This window comes from Cololabis saira, chromosome 16 (assembly GCF_033807715.1).
Source record: "Cololabis saira isolate AMF1-May2022 chromosome 16, fColSai1.1, whole genome shotgun sequence".
NCBI classification, from domain to species: domain Eukaryota; kingdom Metazoa; phylum Chordata; class Actinopteri; order Beloniformes; family Belonidae; genus Cololabis; species Cololabis saira.
Window position 1 is genome coordinate 38,688,101 of NC_084602.1, and position 16,631 is coordinate 38,704,731.

General features: G+C 40.7%; 1 protein-coding gene across 1 annotated transcript in view; it reads right to left on the reverse strand.

The window, feature by feature from the left end:
* The window catches only part of syne1b (spectrin repeat containing, nuclear envelope 1b), a 191,224-nt gene that overhangs the window by 33,883 nt on the left and 140,710 nt on the right, over nucleotides 1-16,631 (reverse strand). Inside the window, exons 103-116 of the mRNA XM_061743971.1 lie at nucleotides 14,947-15,147; nucleotides 13,732-13,905; nucleotides 11,896-12,027; nucleotides 11,149-11,345; nucleotides 10,929-11,061; nucleotides 9,996-10,178; nucleotides 9,756-9,905; nucleotides 8,189-8,365; nucleotides 7,949-8,104; nucleotides 7,718-7,873; nucleotides 6,179-6,349; nucleotides 5,969-6,102; nucleotides 3,449-3,653; nucleotides 8-190 (exon numbers count right to left, since the gene is read on the reverse strand). Coding sequence (XP_061599955.1) covers nucleotides 8-190; nucleotides 3,449-3,653; nucleotides 5,969-6,102; nucleotides 6,179-6,349; nucleotides 7,718-7,873; nucleotides 7,949-8,104; nucleotides 8,189-8,365; nucleotides 9,756-9,905; nucleotides 9,996-10,178; nucleotides 10,929-11,061; nucleotides 11,149-11,345; nucleotides 11,896-12,027; nucleotides 13,732-13,905; nucleotides 14,947-15,147 — 2,352 coding nt within the window. The remainder of the gene's footprint in view (nucleotides 1-7; nucleotides 191-3,448; nucleotides 3,654-5,968; nucleotides 6,103-6,178; nucleotides 6,350-7,717; nucleotides 7,874-7,948; nucleotides 8,105-8,188; nucleotides 8,366-9,755; nucleotides 9,906-9,995; nucleotides 10,179-10,928; nucleotides 11,062-11,148; nucleotides 11,346-11,895; nucleotides 12,028-13,731; nucleotides 13,906-14,946; nucleotides 15,148-16,631) is intronic.

Below are 16,631 nucleotides of genomic sequence, written 5' to 3' on the forward strand. Positions count from 1 at the left end.
CTCTTACCTGCAGGGTGGTGAGCTGCCGGTTCAGCGCCTGCTCCACGGCCGTCAGCCGCTGGCTGAGGGAGAGGTGGTCTGACTGGATGGCAGATGCTGCAGATGTGTCCACCTGCTGCTTCAGCTGCTCTCCCAGTTCCTGCAGGATCTGAAGCGAGGCCTGCACCGGAGCCTGAGACCGCAGCAGCTCCTGACGCAAAACACCCATCAGAGGGGATTAAAAAGATTTGAAATAAGAATGCAGCAGTGGTTCTCAACAGAGGTGTCAAGTAACAAAGTACAAATACTTCGTTACCTTACTTAAGTAGAAATTTTGATTATCTGTACTTCACTGGAGTAATTATTTTTCAGACGACTTTTTACTTTTACTCCTTACATTTTCACGCAATTATCTGTACTTTTTACTCCTTACATTTTAAAAACAGCCTCGTTACTCTATTTCATTTGGGCCTTTAATAAAAACTATCCAGTTAAATTGCTCCATCCGGATAGAGTGAATTTGGTTGTGGTTGTTTCAGATGTTCTTGTCCAGTTTTGTTCTTACATCCGTTCCCTCAGATTCCTGCAACTAAACTTGGATGTACATTCCAATAAAGGTTAGGATAAATGATAACATGAACATGAAGTTTGACTTTTTGCACCATTACAATACTTATAGGCAACTAGTCATCATATCTGCTGCTCTCTGAAACACATGTTAATGCTCAATAGTACACATATATGCTTCTTTAATATATTTGCATTATACTAAGATACATTCATTTTCAATGGCTTTTGTCCTTAATGGCTTTTTTCCCCTTACATTACTTTTACTTTTATACTTTAAGTAGTTTTGAACCCAGTACTTTTATACTTTTACTTGAGTAAAAAACTTGAGTTGATACTTCAACTTCTACAGGAGTATTTTTAAACTCTAGTATCTATACTTCTACCTGGGTAATGAATGTGAATACTGAAGACACCTCTGGTTCTCAACCTTTTTGGGGTCCCAGACCAAATTTTTGGTCAACTCTGAGCTTGAAGAGAACTTGTTGAACTTTTACTTGCGGCACATGTGTTATTTTGTGCTGATCTCAACTCTGACAATTTTCCAGTGAAAAACTGAGCAGTTTCATGGTTCGGTCTGACAGAACCTCCCCACATAAAAACCCTGCTGAGGGTCCGAATCAGTTCCTGTAAATCCCAACATGATATATTCTTCTTTGTAAAGTCTATTTTTGCAGTCTGTTTTCTTTTCCGGTGGCTCAGAGTCCGCTACGTTCGGAACAAGCAGCCTTTTATTTAATACGAGCCATCGTTGTCAATTTCTTTTGTTTTTCTTCTTTGTGTTACTGTGTTTATCGTGTTCTTCTTCTTAGTTTTAGTTTTTCTAACATTATTGCAATTTCTAACACTAACTTGAACTTTGCAAGTTAAAGAGCGTTCCCCCAACAGCTTCCTGTAAATATTTCACAATAAAAGCATTTTAAGGAAATGAATGGTGTATACCCACTGAAACGCTAGAGGGCTCATAATTCGATAAGGATACGGATTGTGTTACGTCTAGGGATGGGAATCGAGAACCGGTTCTTGTTGAGAACTGGTTCCCAGTGTTTCAATTCCTTGGAATCGTTTGCCTTTTTCCCAAACGATTCCCTTATCGATTCCAGTGGGCGCGAATGACGTCACCAAGCACGTTGCGCCACGTGCGCATTCGCGCCCAGCAGGAAAACAGGGGGACAAAGCGGCATAAACGCTCGAAAGTTTGGTTACATTTTACCAAAAAGGATGACAACAGGGCGACAATTCTTGCAATGTTGACATTTCAACAAAGGGGGGAAACTGTTAGGACTCGGCCGGCTGATGCGCTGGGAGCGCGGAGTCAGCCAGCGTGTGGTAAGGCTGATTTATGGTTCCGCGTTACACCAACGCAGCGCCTACGGCGTAGGGTACGCGGCAACATGCACCGTACGGCGCGCGTCGACGCGTACCCTACGCCGAGGGCTCTGCGTCGATTTAACGCGGAACCATAATTCATGCTTTAGAAGAGCTGCGCTCCGGCGGACAGCGGAGCTCCTGACACAGCTGCAGTTGATCAGCTCATCTATGGAGAAGCTAAAGAGCTTCTACCACTAGCTTCTCCTTTCATCAGCAGGGAAGAGTATCAGGCCAGAATAGATGAATGTCACCAAGCAGGGACTAAGTTTGTAGTGTTGAACATGTTACTGGACATTCTTGTGTAATTGCTACAAAATAATTTGTTGTTTTTCGTTAATTTCTACAGAAGAATATTTATTTTACTGTATATTACAAATCATTTTGTGGGGACCCCCTGGCCCCATCGAGGAGCCCAAGGCTGGGGGATCTTAAGACCTCACTTATATTTTTTTTGTTCAAAGATATAAAAGTTTTATATCTTTGAACAAAAAAGATCGGAGAAACAAAGAAATTGAAACAAAGAAACAATTTTAGTATCAACTTTGTTTTATTAAAACAGAGTTGATACTAAAATTGTTTCTTTTTAGTATTTTAGTATCAACTTTGTTTTATTAAAACAAAGTTGATACTAAAATTGTTTCTTCTCCTTTTTTCCAAATGAGAATCGATAAAGAATCAAATCGATAAGCAGAATCGGAATCGAAAAAATCTTATCAATTCCCATCCCGCAGTTACGTCTGTAATAATAGTGTCCTGCAGTAACTTCAACAATGCAAATGGGGCCAAGATTTCTTAATAAAATACAATGAATGATGATTGTGAAAGAGTAAAAGAAGGTCAAGTTATCCTCTGTAGTTTAGGCAGATAAAGGTCTCGGTCACATTTGAAGAAAATAATAATCTATTTCTATAAATGTCAGAGCATCTTTTTTCAAAATACCGTATTTTCTGGACTATAAGCTGCTACTTTTTTCATAGGTTTTGAACCGTGCAGCTTATACAAAGGTGCAGCTATTCTGTGGATTTTTCTTCCACCGCTCTGGGCGCTCTAACCGGAATTAGAATCAAAACTAAGACAAAATAAATGCAAAGAAGAATACACTACTTCTTCTTTAGCAGATAGAAGTAGGTAGAAGCAGATTTCAAACAGATAAATAGATAAATAAATAGCGGTTATTTTCTCTTGGTTCTGTCCCGTTTTAATCAGCAAAGTTGCTGCCGTGTTAAAAGACACTGTTAGGAAAGGATCTATTTAGGTACAAACATCTAAATCATTTACAGTTCAAATTGTTTCTGTACATGTAGTAAATATCTAATCTAACAACATAAATGTCTGCGGCTTGCATATCTTTTTTTTTTAAATATAGCGGATGCGGCTTATATTCAGGTGCTGCTTATAGTCCAGAAAATATGGTATATATTTTATTATCACGGACCCCTTCCAGTTACACCCCGGACCACTAGGGGTCCGCGGACCCCAGGTTGAGAATCCCTGCCTCCGAGTAAAGCCGGACCAGTGCAGCGTTACTCACGCTGCACTCGTGGATCCAGCGGGACACCTCCTCGTCTGCCATGTCCTTGCTGCAGGTGCTCTTGAGCAGCTGGTCGGCCCTCTCCTCCTGCAGCACGATGCTGCTGCAGCTCTGCTCGTGCAGCTCCTTGTAGCGCTGCCACAGCTGCAGCAGAGCTTTGCTGCTCCGCAGACGCTCTGTGATCTCCTCCAGCAGGCCGCTCCACCTGCAGGCCGGGGAAACGGGTCAGAGGACACGCTCCACTATCAATGCAGTTTCACTCAGTAATCAACTCTATTTACTCAACAGGTAAACATATACTGTATTTTCTGCACTATAAGGCACTTAAAATCCTTAACCCTTGTGCTGTCTTCGGGTCAAGGAAGGAGGAAGAGAAGAAGGGAGGAAAGAAGGATGGAAGGGAGAAAGAAAAGAAAAGAAGGAATGAAGGAAGGGAGAAAATAAAAGGAAGGGTGGAAAGAAGGAAGGCAGGAAGAAAGAAAAGAAGGAAGGAAGGAAGGAAGGAAGGAAGGAAAGAAGGAAGGAATGGAGAGAAGAAGGAAGGAAGGGAGGAAGGGAGAAAAGAAGGAAGGAAGGAAAGAAGGGAGGAAAGAAGGAACGAAGGGAAAAAAGAATGAAGGAAGGAAAGGAGTAAACAAGGAAAGAATGTACGAGGGGAGAAAAGAAGGAAGGAAGGGAGGAAAGAAAGAAAGAAGGGAGAAGGAAGGAGAGAGCAGGAGGAAAGAAGGAACAGGAGAATTAGGTCATCTTGACCCAAAGACAGTACAAGGGTTACATTTTCTCAAAAATCAGCAGTGCACCCTACTGTATAATCCGGGGAGCCTTATGTATGAATTTTGTTGTGCTTACTGATCTGGAACCAGGTTTATGTGGAACACTGAGCTCAAAAATCTGCCAAAATGTTTTAGTGGGATTTTGGTTTTTTTGGGGTTTTTTCTAAAAAAAAATTAAAAAAAGAATAGGTCAAATGGAAATTCAGATATAACATCAATGGAAAGAGGGGCATTGGTTGTCAGGCAAAACAGAAATGGAAATTCAAAATTAATACATAAATAAAAATGAAGACAGATGACAAATCAGGTGTGTAGAAGTTGAAGATTGGCGACCAGATGGAGAGTGTTGGGTTGATAATCCATGGAGAAGTTTTCCCATCGTGCTATGTTTATTTTTTTCTTTTATTTCCTGTTCATGAGGATAGTTTTCTTGGCGATAGTTAGGGCTACAAGGATTCATTTATTGTTTGAATTTGTCTGAATTTGTCTGAATTGCTGAACAGGGCAGGGGTGCAGTACCAAATGGCGTGGATGTAAGTGTCTGGATGTTTTATGCTGCAGTCAGAACATATTTCAGATGAGAATTCCATTTTAAAAATTTTTTGTCTTCTGAAGTATTTTGTATTGCATTAACTGTGGCTTTGTGTTTTTTGTCATGAGATACATGTTTTGGCAGATTTGATTCCGGAAGTGCACATTAAAGTCGGCCTTTGGTTGGATAACGGTTGCAACATCAGACAGCGTTAGATAACTAATTATGTAGCGCTGGCAAGCATCCATCATCATACCTTACTATAATTAGATTTCAACGTTATGATTTCAGCGTAAACCCAATTTTCAAATCTGTAGCATAATCCAGTTATAATCAAATGTTGGAATACAACGTTGTTTCAACCTCACACTAACTTCACGTGTCTATCGCTGGCAACGATGAACCAATCAGAGAACAGGACGTAGTACGACGCTTACCTCCTCCACTTTTTATTTTTGTATTTGTGAAAGACGAATGATTTAAAATATGTAAATTTTTCTGTTTTAGTTACAGCTGACTGGTTATTGTGAACCAGTTAAATAAAGTTACCAGACTCTTGTTTTGTTTTATATATGTTTTATCATGCGCCTAATGTATGAAAATAGACTAGTTTATCGATATTGCGCCTTATAATGCCTGATGGAAAGAGCCATATTGGACCAAAAACACAAAAAACCAATATGTCTGGAGCCGCAAAAAATGAAAAGTCTCGTATAAGCCTTATAAGAGAAAAAAGTCGAAATGTCGAGAAAAAAGTCGAAATGTCGAGAAAAAAGTCAAAATTTTAAGAAAAAAGTCAGAATGTCGAGATTAATGTTAAAGTACAATCTCGAGAAAAAAGTCGAAATGTCGAGAAAAAAGTCAAAATGTAGGAATTAAAAAAGAAAGGAAAAAGGAAGAAAAAAAGTAAAAAAAAGAAAAAGAGAAAAAAGGAAAAAAAAAGAAAAAAGAAGGAAAAAAAGGAAAAAAAGAAAAGAGAAAAAAGAAAAAAAAGAGAAAAAAGGAAAAAAAGAAGAAAAAAAGGAAAAAAAAATTCAAACATTTTTGACAAAAGCTCCAGGAGCCACTAGGGCGGCGCTAAAGAGCCACATTTTGAGTTGCACTCACATCTCCTCCAGGAACGGGGCGTTTAAACACTTTGTTTTTCACTTTGTAAACACGTTTTGCAAAAGCAAAACAATCATTTGCACCCAGGTATGAATAAATGAAACTCGCCTGGCGTTCACATCCTTGAGGGCGTTGTTGAGAGAATCCGACACGGAGGGATGACACTCCTTCAGCAGCTGGTGGGTTATTGCCCCAAACCGCCTCACGCTGCTCTCCTGCTTCTCCAGCTCCTCCTGCAGATCCTTCAGAGGCATAAACTCGGTGTGTAATTAAGCAGCAGAGGGACGGACGGACCGGGGATGTCGGGACGACGAGTACCTGCAGGTTCTGCACTTGCAGCTGAGCGGCCTCCAGGGAGCCCGTCAGGAGGCGGAACCGGGACACCGAGTACCGCCCTTCCATCAGATAACCGTTGATCTCCTCCGACGCTCGCTTGTACAGACTCCACTGGTCCAGCACCGACGTCAGGCTGATCTTCAGCTGGCCGATCTGTCGGAGATACGCTTGTTCCTGTCAGCCTCTTTCAATTTTAGTTTCAGTCTTTGGGTCGAGCTATCATTTTAGTTTTTATTAGTTTTTTATTAGTTTAGTCACGTTCATTCTTCTTTTAGTCGTGTCAAGTTTCAGTCGACTAAAAGTCTGAGCATTTTAGTCTTATTTTAGTCAGAATTGTCCATTTTAATCTTATTTTAGTCAAAGATTGTATTTAGCCAAACCCATTTTACAATTCAAACAAGGTTATCTTATTATTATATTATTGTTACCTCATAGACTCAAGAATACATTCATTCCAGATACAGAAGACTCCCCGTCTTTTTCTTTTTCGACGACACATTGAGTTTTCTTTTCCACGTCTATGTAGGAAAGTGTATCCAAAGATGGATCTTCTTCTTCTCCAGCCCCAGAGCAGATCCCTGCGTTTCTCTATGTAACTTTGTTTTTAATGTACGTTAACTAGAGCTCTGCGTTAACGGCATCAGCCTCTAACTCTGCAGCTGCATCTTCTGGATCTGATTCCTGCTGCAGCGACTGGGATTGAGGACTAACGTCACCCAGCAGAACTAAACCAGAGAAACTACTGAAAACATGGACATTAAACCAGAGAAACTACTGAAAACATGGACATTAAACCAGAGAAACTACTGAAAACATGGAGATTAAACCAGAGAAACTACTGAAAACATGGACATTAAACCAGAGGAAACTACTGAAAACATGGACATTAAACCAGAGAAACTACTGAAAACATGGACATTAAACCAGAGAAACTACTGAAAACATGGACATTAAACCAGAGAAACTACTGAAAACATGGACATTAAACCAGAGAAACTACTGAAAACATGGACATTAAACCAGAGAAACTACTGAAAACATGGACATTAAACCAGAGAAACTAGTGAAAACATGGACATTAAACCAGAGGAAACTACTGAAAACATGGACATTAAACCAGAGAAACTACTGAAAACATGGACATTAAACCAGAGAAACTACTGAAAACATGGACATTAAACCAGAAACTACTGAAAACATGGACATTCAGGGTCTTTGTTAGAACATTTCGTCTCGTTTTGATCAACGAAAATGAAGACACATTTTAGCAGTTTTTATTTTGTAATCTACATTTTAATCTCGGTTTTATTCGTCTACGATATTGCATTATATATTTAATTAACGTTATCGTCACATGGCCAGCATTTTCGTTGCGTCTCGTTTTCCTCAGGTGATAAAAGGTTCATTGACGACGATATTTAGTCATAATTTTCGTTGACGAAGGCAACTTTAGCTGGAGACGCATTGTGTCGTCAGCGACATTCAGACCCGACCAGAACAAACCAGGAAACTGCTGCTCACCAGGTGGTCCAGGTTGGCCCAGGTGTGATTGACGACCTGGAGCGTCTCCATGACGATAGCGCAGGCCTCGTCGGTCTTGTTCTGCACGAGGGCGCAGCCCTGCTCCTCCACCCGCTCCAGCTCTTTCTCTTTCTCCTTCACCAACTCCTCCATCTCCTGCAGAACCGAGATGATTAAAATAAACCCAGAAGTGTGAGGTTGTGAAAGTGCACGCAGGCGACGCCTGTTCACCTGGCAGTCCTTGAGCGCGTTCTGCACGGAGGTCAGGTCCTCTATCCGGTGTTTCCGCTTCAGCCGTTCCTCCTGCGCTGTCATCCAGGACTTCAGGGCCTGAACGCTGCTCTCGTACTCCAGCCACATGTCCAGCAGGCTCTCAAGGAACTGGATCTGGGGGGGGATTGCATGATAAATGAGCCGTTAGCGCTCTGCGCAGCGCTCCCTGAGCGCGCGGCGCCGCGGCGACCTCCTCACCCTCTCGTTGATGCGGCCCTGCAGGATCTGCCAGCGCCGGTTCATGGCTCCCAGGCGCTCGGCGAAGTCCGTTTTGTCGCTGCGCTTGCTCTCGGCGTCCTGGCCGCCGATCTGGAGGACCGACTGGTTCACAAAGTCCACCGTCAGCTGCTTGCAGCTCAGATCCACCCTGAACCCCTGAAACGGGGGAACAGCAGGTCCACAATCGTAAATATCAGTCGCAGATAAAACTTTTATACGATCTGCGTTTAAAAAGCACTTTTCAAAAACGCTGACATCAAGAAAAAAGATAAAAATTGCCATAAATAAAGAATTACTTATATTCTGAAAGCCAAACAGCGTGTATTTGAAGGTATATGGAAGCCCTTTATTGAATATGTCAAGAATTAATGACTACTGTAACTGTGGTAGGGCTGCACGATTCTGGACAAAATGAGAATCGCGATTTTTTTGCTTAGAATTGAGATCACGATTCTCTCACGATTTTTTTCCAATATAAAATGTATTGCACTTATTACTTTAACTTTGCAACAGCTTAACAAAAATATAATAACAATAAACATCTCTTGTCTTCTTTACACAAACCTTTGAATAATTTAAACAATAATAACAATTTTGAACAATATTTGTTCCTCCCTGAGTTGAACACCCTTTCAGAAAGGGGACTTGTAACAGATCCTGTAGTTCTGAGGCAACAAATTATTCCTCTGGCTGCTTTTTGCTGTAACAGCTGACATTGAACATAAAAACAATAAACATCTCTCTTGTCTTTAGATAATTTTAACAATAACAATTTTAACAATATTTATGTGCAATATGTGTCAGGTGATGAGAAAGGTAGATGTTTCTCCAAATGTAATCCACAATCATTAACAAAATATAACAAACATGACAACATGATAGTTGACCATGACAGGACTACAACAACCTAGAACATAGGCCTAGTCCTTTTTTTATGCAGCCATCTTTAAAAAAAAAAAAAAAAAAAAAAAAAAAAAATTTTTTTTTTTTTTTTTTTTTAATAAAATCGTCGTCATTTGGAAATGAGATCGCGTTCAAGCATGAATCGAGATCGCGATTTTTTAACGATTAATCGTGCAGCCCTAAACTGTGGGTATGGTAATTTCCAAAATTGTGAATGTTAATGTCTTTTTTCGCTATTACAGTTATTATTATTATCAATATTATTATCCTTATATATATATATATATATATATATATATATATATATATATATATATTTTTTTTTTCCTGTTACTTTTAAGCCCGTAGCTTATCATTACTATTATTTCACAATCCATTACATTGTGTTCATAATCTGTCTAATAACAAGAGAAGCATATTGTTCATTCTGTGTTTTTATTGTGATTGATTTGTTTTAAGCTGTGTTTTTGCTATATTTGACAGCTAATCAATAAGAAATGACATACGGCCATGGCTAGAATATACATGTCATGATTGTTTGTACAGTGATTATCTTGTGCTGCTATAAAACTCAAATAAAGATATTGTGGAAAAAAGAAAATTGCCATAAATGTGCAAAAAAAAAGAAGAAAGAAATGGAGACCTTGTATTTCTGCAGGTAGTCCTGAATCACGTTGGACCCCACGGCGCTCTTGAGGTTTTCCTCGTCCTCCTCAGTCACGTTTTCCATCAGCGCTATCCAGTTGAACAGCTCAGATATGGCATGACGAGAGGCCAGCTTCTCCATCTGGATCTGGAGGACACAGAACCGGAACCAGGGCGTTATAAACAGACCAACGAGCCGCTGATTTAAGGTCCAGGCTGCAGGACGAGGCGGCCGTACCTGGTGCAGCTTCTCCTGCACCGCCGGGATGCGCGTGAGCAGCTCGGTCCACTGGGAGTCGATGCGCGCCAGGTCCGAGCGCAGCACCACCGTGTCCACGCGCTTCAGACGCAGCAGCTGGTTGCCCTCGGACACCGCCGACGTCTTCAGGGACGTCTTGCCCTCCACCTCTTTGGAAAACTCCTGGGACGGACGGAGATGGGAAAGAATCAGAACCAGTTCAGTCTGATGACACTGCACTAAGAACACCAGCTACAGATACTTTTATGACTCTGGCCTTCGCACCGCTTGAATTGTGGGACGACGGTGCTCCTCTAAGCCAGCTTTACTCTGCATTTGCTTTCTTTTACCTCTAAACAGACTATAGATGGGTCATAAATCGAGGAAGATCACTGCAGACTAACTGTCTAATAGGTTTTATTTATAATAAATGAGTGTGGAGGCGTTTCTGATCTTGTTTTCTGGTTTGTTTCTGTTGATCTTTTCCTTTGTTTCTCTGTTTTATCTCTTAGTTTTATTTGGAAGCGGTTTCTTCTTTGGTGCATCGCGTTATTCGTCCCCTCTCTCAGCATTTATACTCCTTGTCCACTTCCCTAACCAGATGGGATGATGCAAGTAGGTAGTAATTTAGTAAAAACACGAAGGATGCTAAAATACCTGGATGATTTTCTACTTTGAAAAAAGAAAAAACAACCTTCTAACATGCAATCGAGAAGTTTACTTCACGTACTTTAACATAAATGGTCACCACAGAGGAAAAACAGACAAAAACAGCTTCACGTTTTACTTTTACGTTCCAAAAAACTGGAAATTGGCCCAAATGACTTTATAGGTCTTTATATTGAATGTGGAGGATGGAAGCTGCGTTATATGAGATGCAGCCATCTGCTTCCTGCAGGACAGGTTTGAATCTTAAAGTGTGCAGGGTCTCACCAGGAAGGCGGAGAGGTGGTCTCTGACGGTCTCCAGCTCCTGCGGGACCAGAACCGCCTGCGTGTTCCAGAACTCCAGCCGCTCCAGAGCCGACTGCAGCCACTCGCTGATCTCAGCGTATTCCCTCTGATACCTGCAGCCGTTAAAACCCCCCATTAGTCTGAGATACCGGAGCGTTTCCAGCGCTGCTGAGCTGCAGGTGCGGGCGGACGGGGCTGACCTGGTCCAGTGCTTCAGAATCGCCTCCAGCCGCTGCAGCTCCTTGTTGATCTTGGCCGTGTTGTTGAGCCAGTGTTCCCCCAGGAGGGCCAGCTGGTTCTCCAGAGCGGGACAGCTCACCGCCAGCAGCAGCTGCTTTCCCTCCTCCAGCACCTGGTGCAGCTTGTGCTGGTGCTCGGCCAGTCGGCCCTTCAGACCCTTTAACAAGGGGGAAAGAGAGAGACAGCTCTTATGGCTGAAGAAGGTGTTTGACTCCTACTCCTGAGTATTAAAACTTATGGATCTAGTGGCATTTCAATCTGCACAAGTAATGTTTAAAGCAAAAAATCATTCGCTACCGGATAACATTCAGAAATGATTCATTGGGAGGGAAGGGGGTTAGAATTTAAGGGGAAACCTAAACTTCAAATCTTTATTTGTGCGTACAACAAAAATACGTTTTTGTGAATCAGTTTGTGGAATCAAACTGTGGAATGATTTGAATTTGGTACAAATGTACAAACATAAAACAATTTAAGAAGAAATATAAATATATATTGTTTCTCTTATCTATTTTTCTTGTTTTTTTTTAATACATGTTCGAAATAAATAAAAACGAACGAACGAACGAACCAACGAACGAACCAACGAACGAACCAACGAACGAACCAACGAACGAACCAACGAACGAACCAACGAACGAACCAACGAACGAACGAACTCCTGGTGGATCTGAAGCAGCATCTCAGCCAATGATCTGTCTCCGTACCTGATACAAGGAGATCCTGTCCTTCAGTCTGTCCTCAGATTCTTCCACGAGGGCGACTGAAGGGACGGATCCCTCGACGGCCTCCAGCTGCCGGTTCAGACTCTGGTAGTCCTGCACCAGGCGGCACCAAGTCTGGGAGGAGAAAAAAAACAAACAACATTTATAAAGTAAAGCTCTGCTAATCCTTTATTCTGCATATTTATTTATTTGACATATTTCAAAATAAGGGACGGCGACAAAGCAAGACAGACTGCAAGCTACGTGCTGCTAAGGTGTCAAGAGGAGGAAAGGAGTCGTTTAATACCAGCAACTTTATAAAACATCTCAAAACGCATCATAAAGCTGAGTATACAGAGTTTGCTAATGCTACTGCAAGAACACAACAGCCAACATTAGCTCAGGTTCTGCAAAAGCGACAGACAATGGCAAGGGACAATGCCGTGTTGGGACTCAGCGGAGGAAAGCCCAGCCGGCTGAGTCCCAACAGATGGTGATAAATGAGGCTTCAAACAATTGCAAAGCGGCTGTGAAATATGGTGTAACGGATGTACTGTAATTATTTTCTGTATAAAAATTGAATTTGGTGTTCAAAAAGTCTTATATTCGGGCCAATACGGTATATGTTTGATATTTTTTAAGTGAAGACAGTGCCAGTGTGGAGACTTTTTATTTACACAGAAAGATAATTTTTTATTTAAAATAGTTATTCTACTCATTTTATTTATTTTTATTGAATTTATCTGTTGCAAAAAAAACCTGTCTTCCAATTCATTGCATTTTTCATTGCATTTGTAGCTTAGTTATTTTTGTGGTAGAAGTATCATATGGGTACTCGGTATCGGCAAGTACTCAAATTAAAATACTCGTACTCGGTGTGAAAAAAATGGTGTCGGGGTATCCCTACTTTAATACGTTCCTCCCAACCAGGTAATAACTGGACTGAAGTTACCAAGAATAAGACTTGAGAGATGATCCAGATTTCCAGATTGTTGTTGCTTCAACTTTCACGCAAACGCAACAACGTAACTGACGTTTGCAGAGACGTAGTGACGTAGTAAGAGTACAAATACTACTGGTCAAAATTTACTCCGTTACAAGTAAAAGTAGCTCAGTCAAAATATTACTCGAGTAAGAGTAGAAAAGTACTTGCTTTTAAAGGTACTTAAGTATCCAAAAGTAAATGCTTTTAAATTTACTTTAAGTAAGAGTAAGAGTAAGAGTAAATTTCTTATTTTCCACATCAGTAAATTACTATATTTTTTCTAAATTAATTTAAGGATCATTTAACTCTTGTTTCTGAGAATTAACTCTTTGAAACCAGCTGCACTGATGTGCTGCTTTTAGAATCACAATGTTATATAAAACCTGCAGAAACACCAAAAACAAATCAAATGAATGGGATCATAAGAGGACAGCAGATGATGCAGAGTTTATTAACAATCATGAACTGAAACCAAATGAACCTGCACCATCCAACTAAGTCTGGATCCCCCTCAGGGGGAGGCTTGACGTATTTCCGCTTTACGTACATCCCAGTGGAGAGCGTGCACTGTGATAGGTCTCCTCCTTTGACAAAAACAGCTTGTGTCCAATAGGATTTTAGGGAAGAAGAAAAAAGAGCAGACCTGAAAGTAACGAGTACTTTTCAGCCTTCGTAGAAATTTACTTGAGTAAAAGTAAAAATATTTGTCTTGGAAATGTATTCAAGTAAGAGTAATAAGTACCAAAGAAACCTAATACTCAAGTAAAGTACAAATCCTCTGGATATGTACTTAAGTACAGTACTCAAGTAAATTTACTCCGTTACTGTCCACCACTGCATGTGACCTCTCTCACCTCCAGGATGCACTCCAGCTCCACCCCGCGGCTGTGCGCCTCCTTCAGGACGCGCTGAGCCTCCGAAAGCGTCTCCTCCAGGACCTGACTCTCTCTGGGAAGCACCAGGCTGCTGATCTTCTTGAAGTATGTTTCCGTCAGGATCATATGAGACTCCAGACCCTGGAAAAACTCCTGTAGAGAAACGACAAACAAGCAAAGTCAGTTCTGCTCTCGTGGCTGGGGCCCGACGAGCCGATGGCTCAGTCGTGAACCAGACATTCATTTAGATCAGTCATTTAGATCAGTCATTTAGATCAGTCATTTAGATGCAGGGCATATTTGTCACCGAAATCAACTAAATTAATAATACAAGCCTTAATCTTGTCAAATCTTGACTACTGCCCAGTGGTCTGGTCAAACGCCACAGCACACATGATCAATAAACTTCAAATAGTACAAAATAGAGCAGCTCGCATTGTCCTGGGTTGTGATTTCAGAACAACATCTCAGCTGGTTAATGGTAAGGGAAAGATTACTTTATTCATTATTAATATTTATAAGAAATGTATCCATATCCAAAACCCCGCAAGTTCTACACAGAAAACTGTGTTACAGTTCAGAAAATCACAGCTATAGTACGAGACGCTGCCAAAAACACACTATAGTAAGAGAACGGTGATGTACAGAGCTATGTATGAATGGAACTTACTTCCCAAACACTTTGAGCGAACTACTAGCATAAAAGAATTCAAATTATTAGTAAAGAAACATCTCTTAAATAAAAAACATATAAAACTTATTTAATTATTATTAAATGGCTATTGGTTTACTAAAAATGGTCATGGGTTCAAGTTACGATAAGTGATTATAACTTAAACGCATTGTCGATGACTATACATTGTTTGAATTGGTTGATGCTATTTAAAGAAGGTATGATTTTGTATTGTAATGCATTATATCTAAATGTTTCGGAATGACTGTATTTTTAATGTGAGTGTCAAAAGGAGCACTGGTCTTATTTGACAGAAATCTAGAATATATTTTGTAGTAGAATTTACTTTTTTTTAAAAACTTTTTTTCTTTTCTATGTTTCTTTTCTTTTTCTTTGCTACCTCTTTAGGTTTGCTTTTAATTTTTGTCATGTATTTGTATATTATGTGTCGGACCCCAGGAAGAATAGCTGCAGTTTTGCTGCAGCTAATGGGGATCCAAATACAACTATAAACTATAAACCTTGTGCTTGTCCAGGTGGTTCTGGACCTCCTCCACGGCGCTGGCCACGATCCTCTGGTCGGCGGCGATCTTGTCCTTGGCCGTGTCGACCAGGTCGGTGAGGTCCTGCAGCGCCCGCTCGTACTGCTCCTTCAGGGCCATGTTCTGGTTCAGCCCGCTGCGCCTGGACCCCACCGTCATCACCAGGGACTCGTACGAATCCTGGCAGGAAAACACACAACAATGTCCTCGTGTGTTTGCTGTCATGACTAGAGATGCACCGATCGATCGGAAACCGATCGGTATTGGCTGATAAGGCCCCTATCGGTTTTGATCGGCGTAGGACGACAAATTTGCAGTTTGCAAAGTGTGTGCAAAGGAAATACCCCGAGGAGGAATGTTATAAAATAATTAAAACACAACGAATCTGATAAGACATTTGAAAGTTTCTCACGCAAAGGAGTATATTGAGTTTTCCAAGTTGGCTGCTGCTAAGGCAGAGAAAGAACAGGAGCGAGCAGCAACCTCACTAACTTACCTGTAACACCTGTAACTGAGATCTATAAACGACAGCAACTAGAGCAAGAAAAATAAAGAACTACATCGTAAGGTAATGAATTCATATTGATCATCATTTCTATTGTAGAAGAGATCAGGTTTAAACACGTCGTTAGCTGCTCGTATCCGCGGCATGAGCTGCTGCATCGTAAATATTTCACTGATGAATGTCCGCCGGAGTTATACCAGATTATACACAGTCACATCCAACCCTATCCCTTGAGTAAGACGACAATCGTGTCAGTCGCTTCACGAGTGAAATTTGGAGTTCTAGTGTGAAGAGTTTCCTCACACGCGGCGGATGCTATCGCTAAAGCTTTCACAAAGCTTAATAATTCATAATTCATTTTTTTATTTTAAGATTGAATTCCTTTTTCCACAGGAAAACTAAGGTTTATACATTACGTTACAGTAACGCTGTTAGTTTTGGCGGTAACTAATACTCTAACGCATTAAATTAGAATTAAATTCAGTAACTCAATTACTGTTACCGTTACTCCGTTATTTCTGGCCAACTACAGTGAAGCTTTTTTTCCCGTGTGTGTGCATTCAAAAACATGAGCGGTCATGGCGAGCCAAGAGAGCAAGGCGAGTTTCGCAACGTGGAGATATTGCTATTATTTCGGTTTTGCCGAGCAGTACAATGACAAAAACATTTCAGTGGAGTTTACCCGAGGAACGTCTGTACGCCAGGTCCAACTTGACAAAACAATTGCACGGATCTGGTAGAAAACATGCTACTTATTTCTACAGTGGAGTCACCCGCTTTCAGTCAGCTAATTAGCATGATACCAAGCCCAGGCGGCAAATGGGACGGAAAACTTTTTTGAACTACTTGGATAAGGAATATACAAAAATGGAAAATGAGCTGAAGAAGACATTCGAAGAGCTGGACTACATGTCAGATTTCAGTGATGTGAATGCAAATGAATTGAAACTGTCAAATTGATCAAAAGTTTGTATTATTCTCCATACAGTACCATGCCGAAATGAAGGCAAGAGGGGCATTAATGGGAGCATTTAAAATGTTTTTTTTTTTTTTTTTTAAATAACTAAAAAGTTACTTTTCATAGTAATTCATTACTTTTTGGTCTAAGTAAATGAATTACTAACTGAGTTACTTTTTAATGAAGTAACTAGTAACGGTG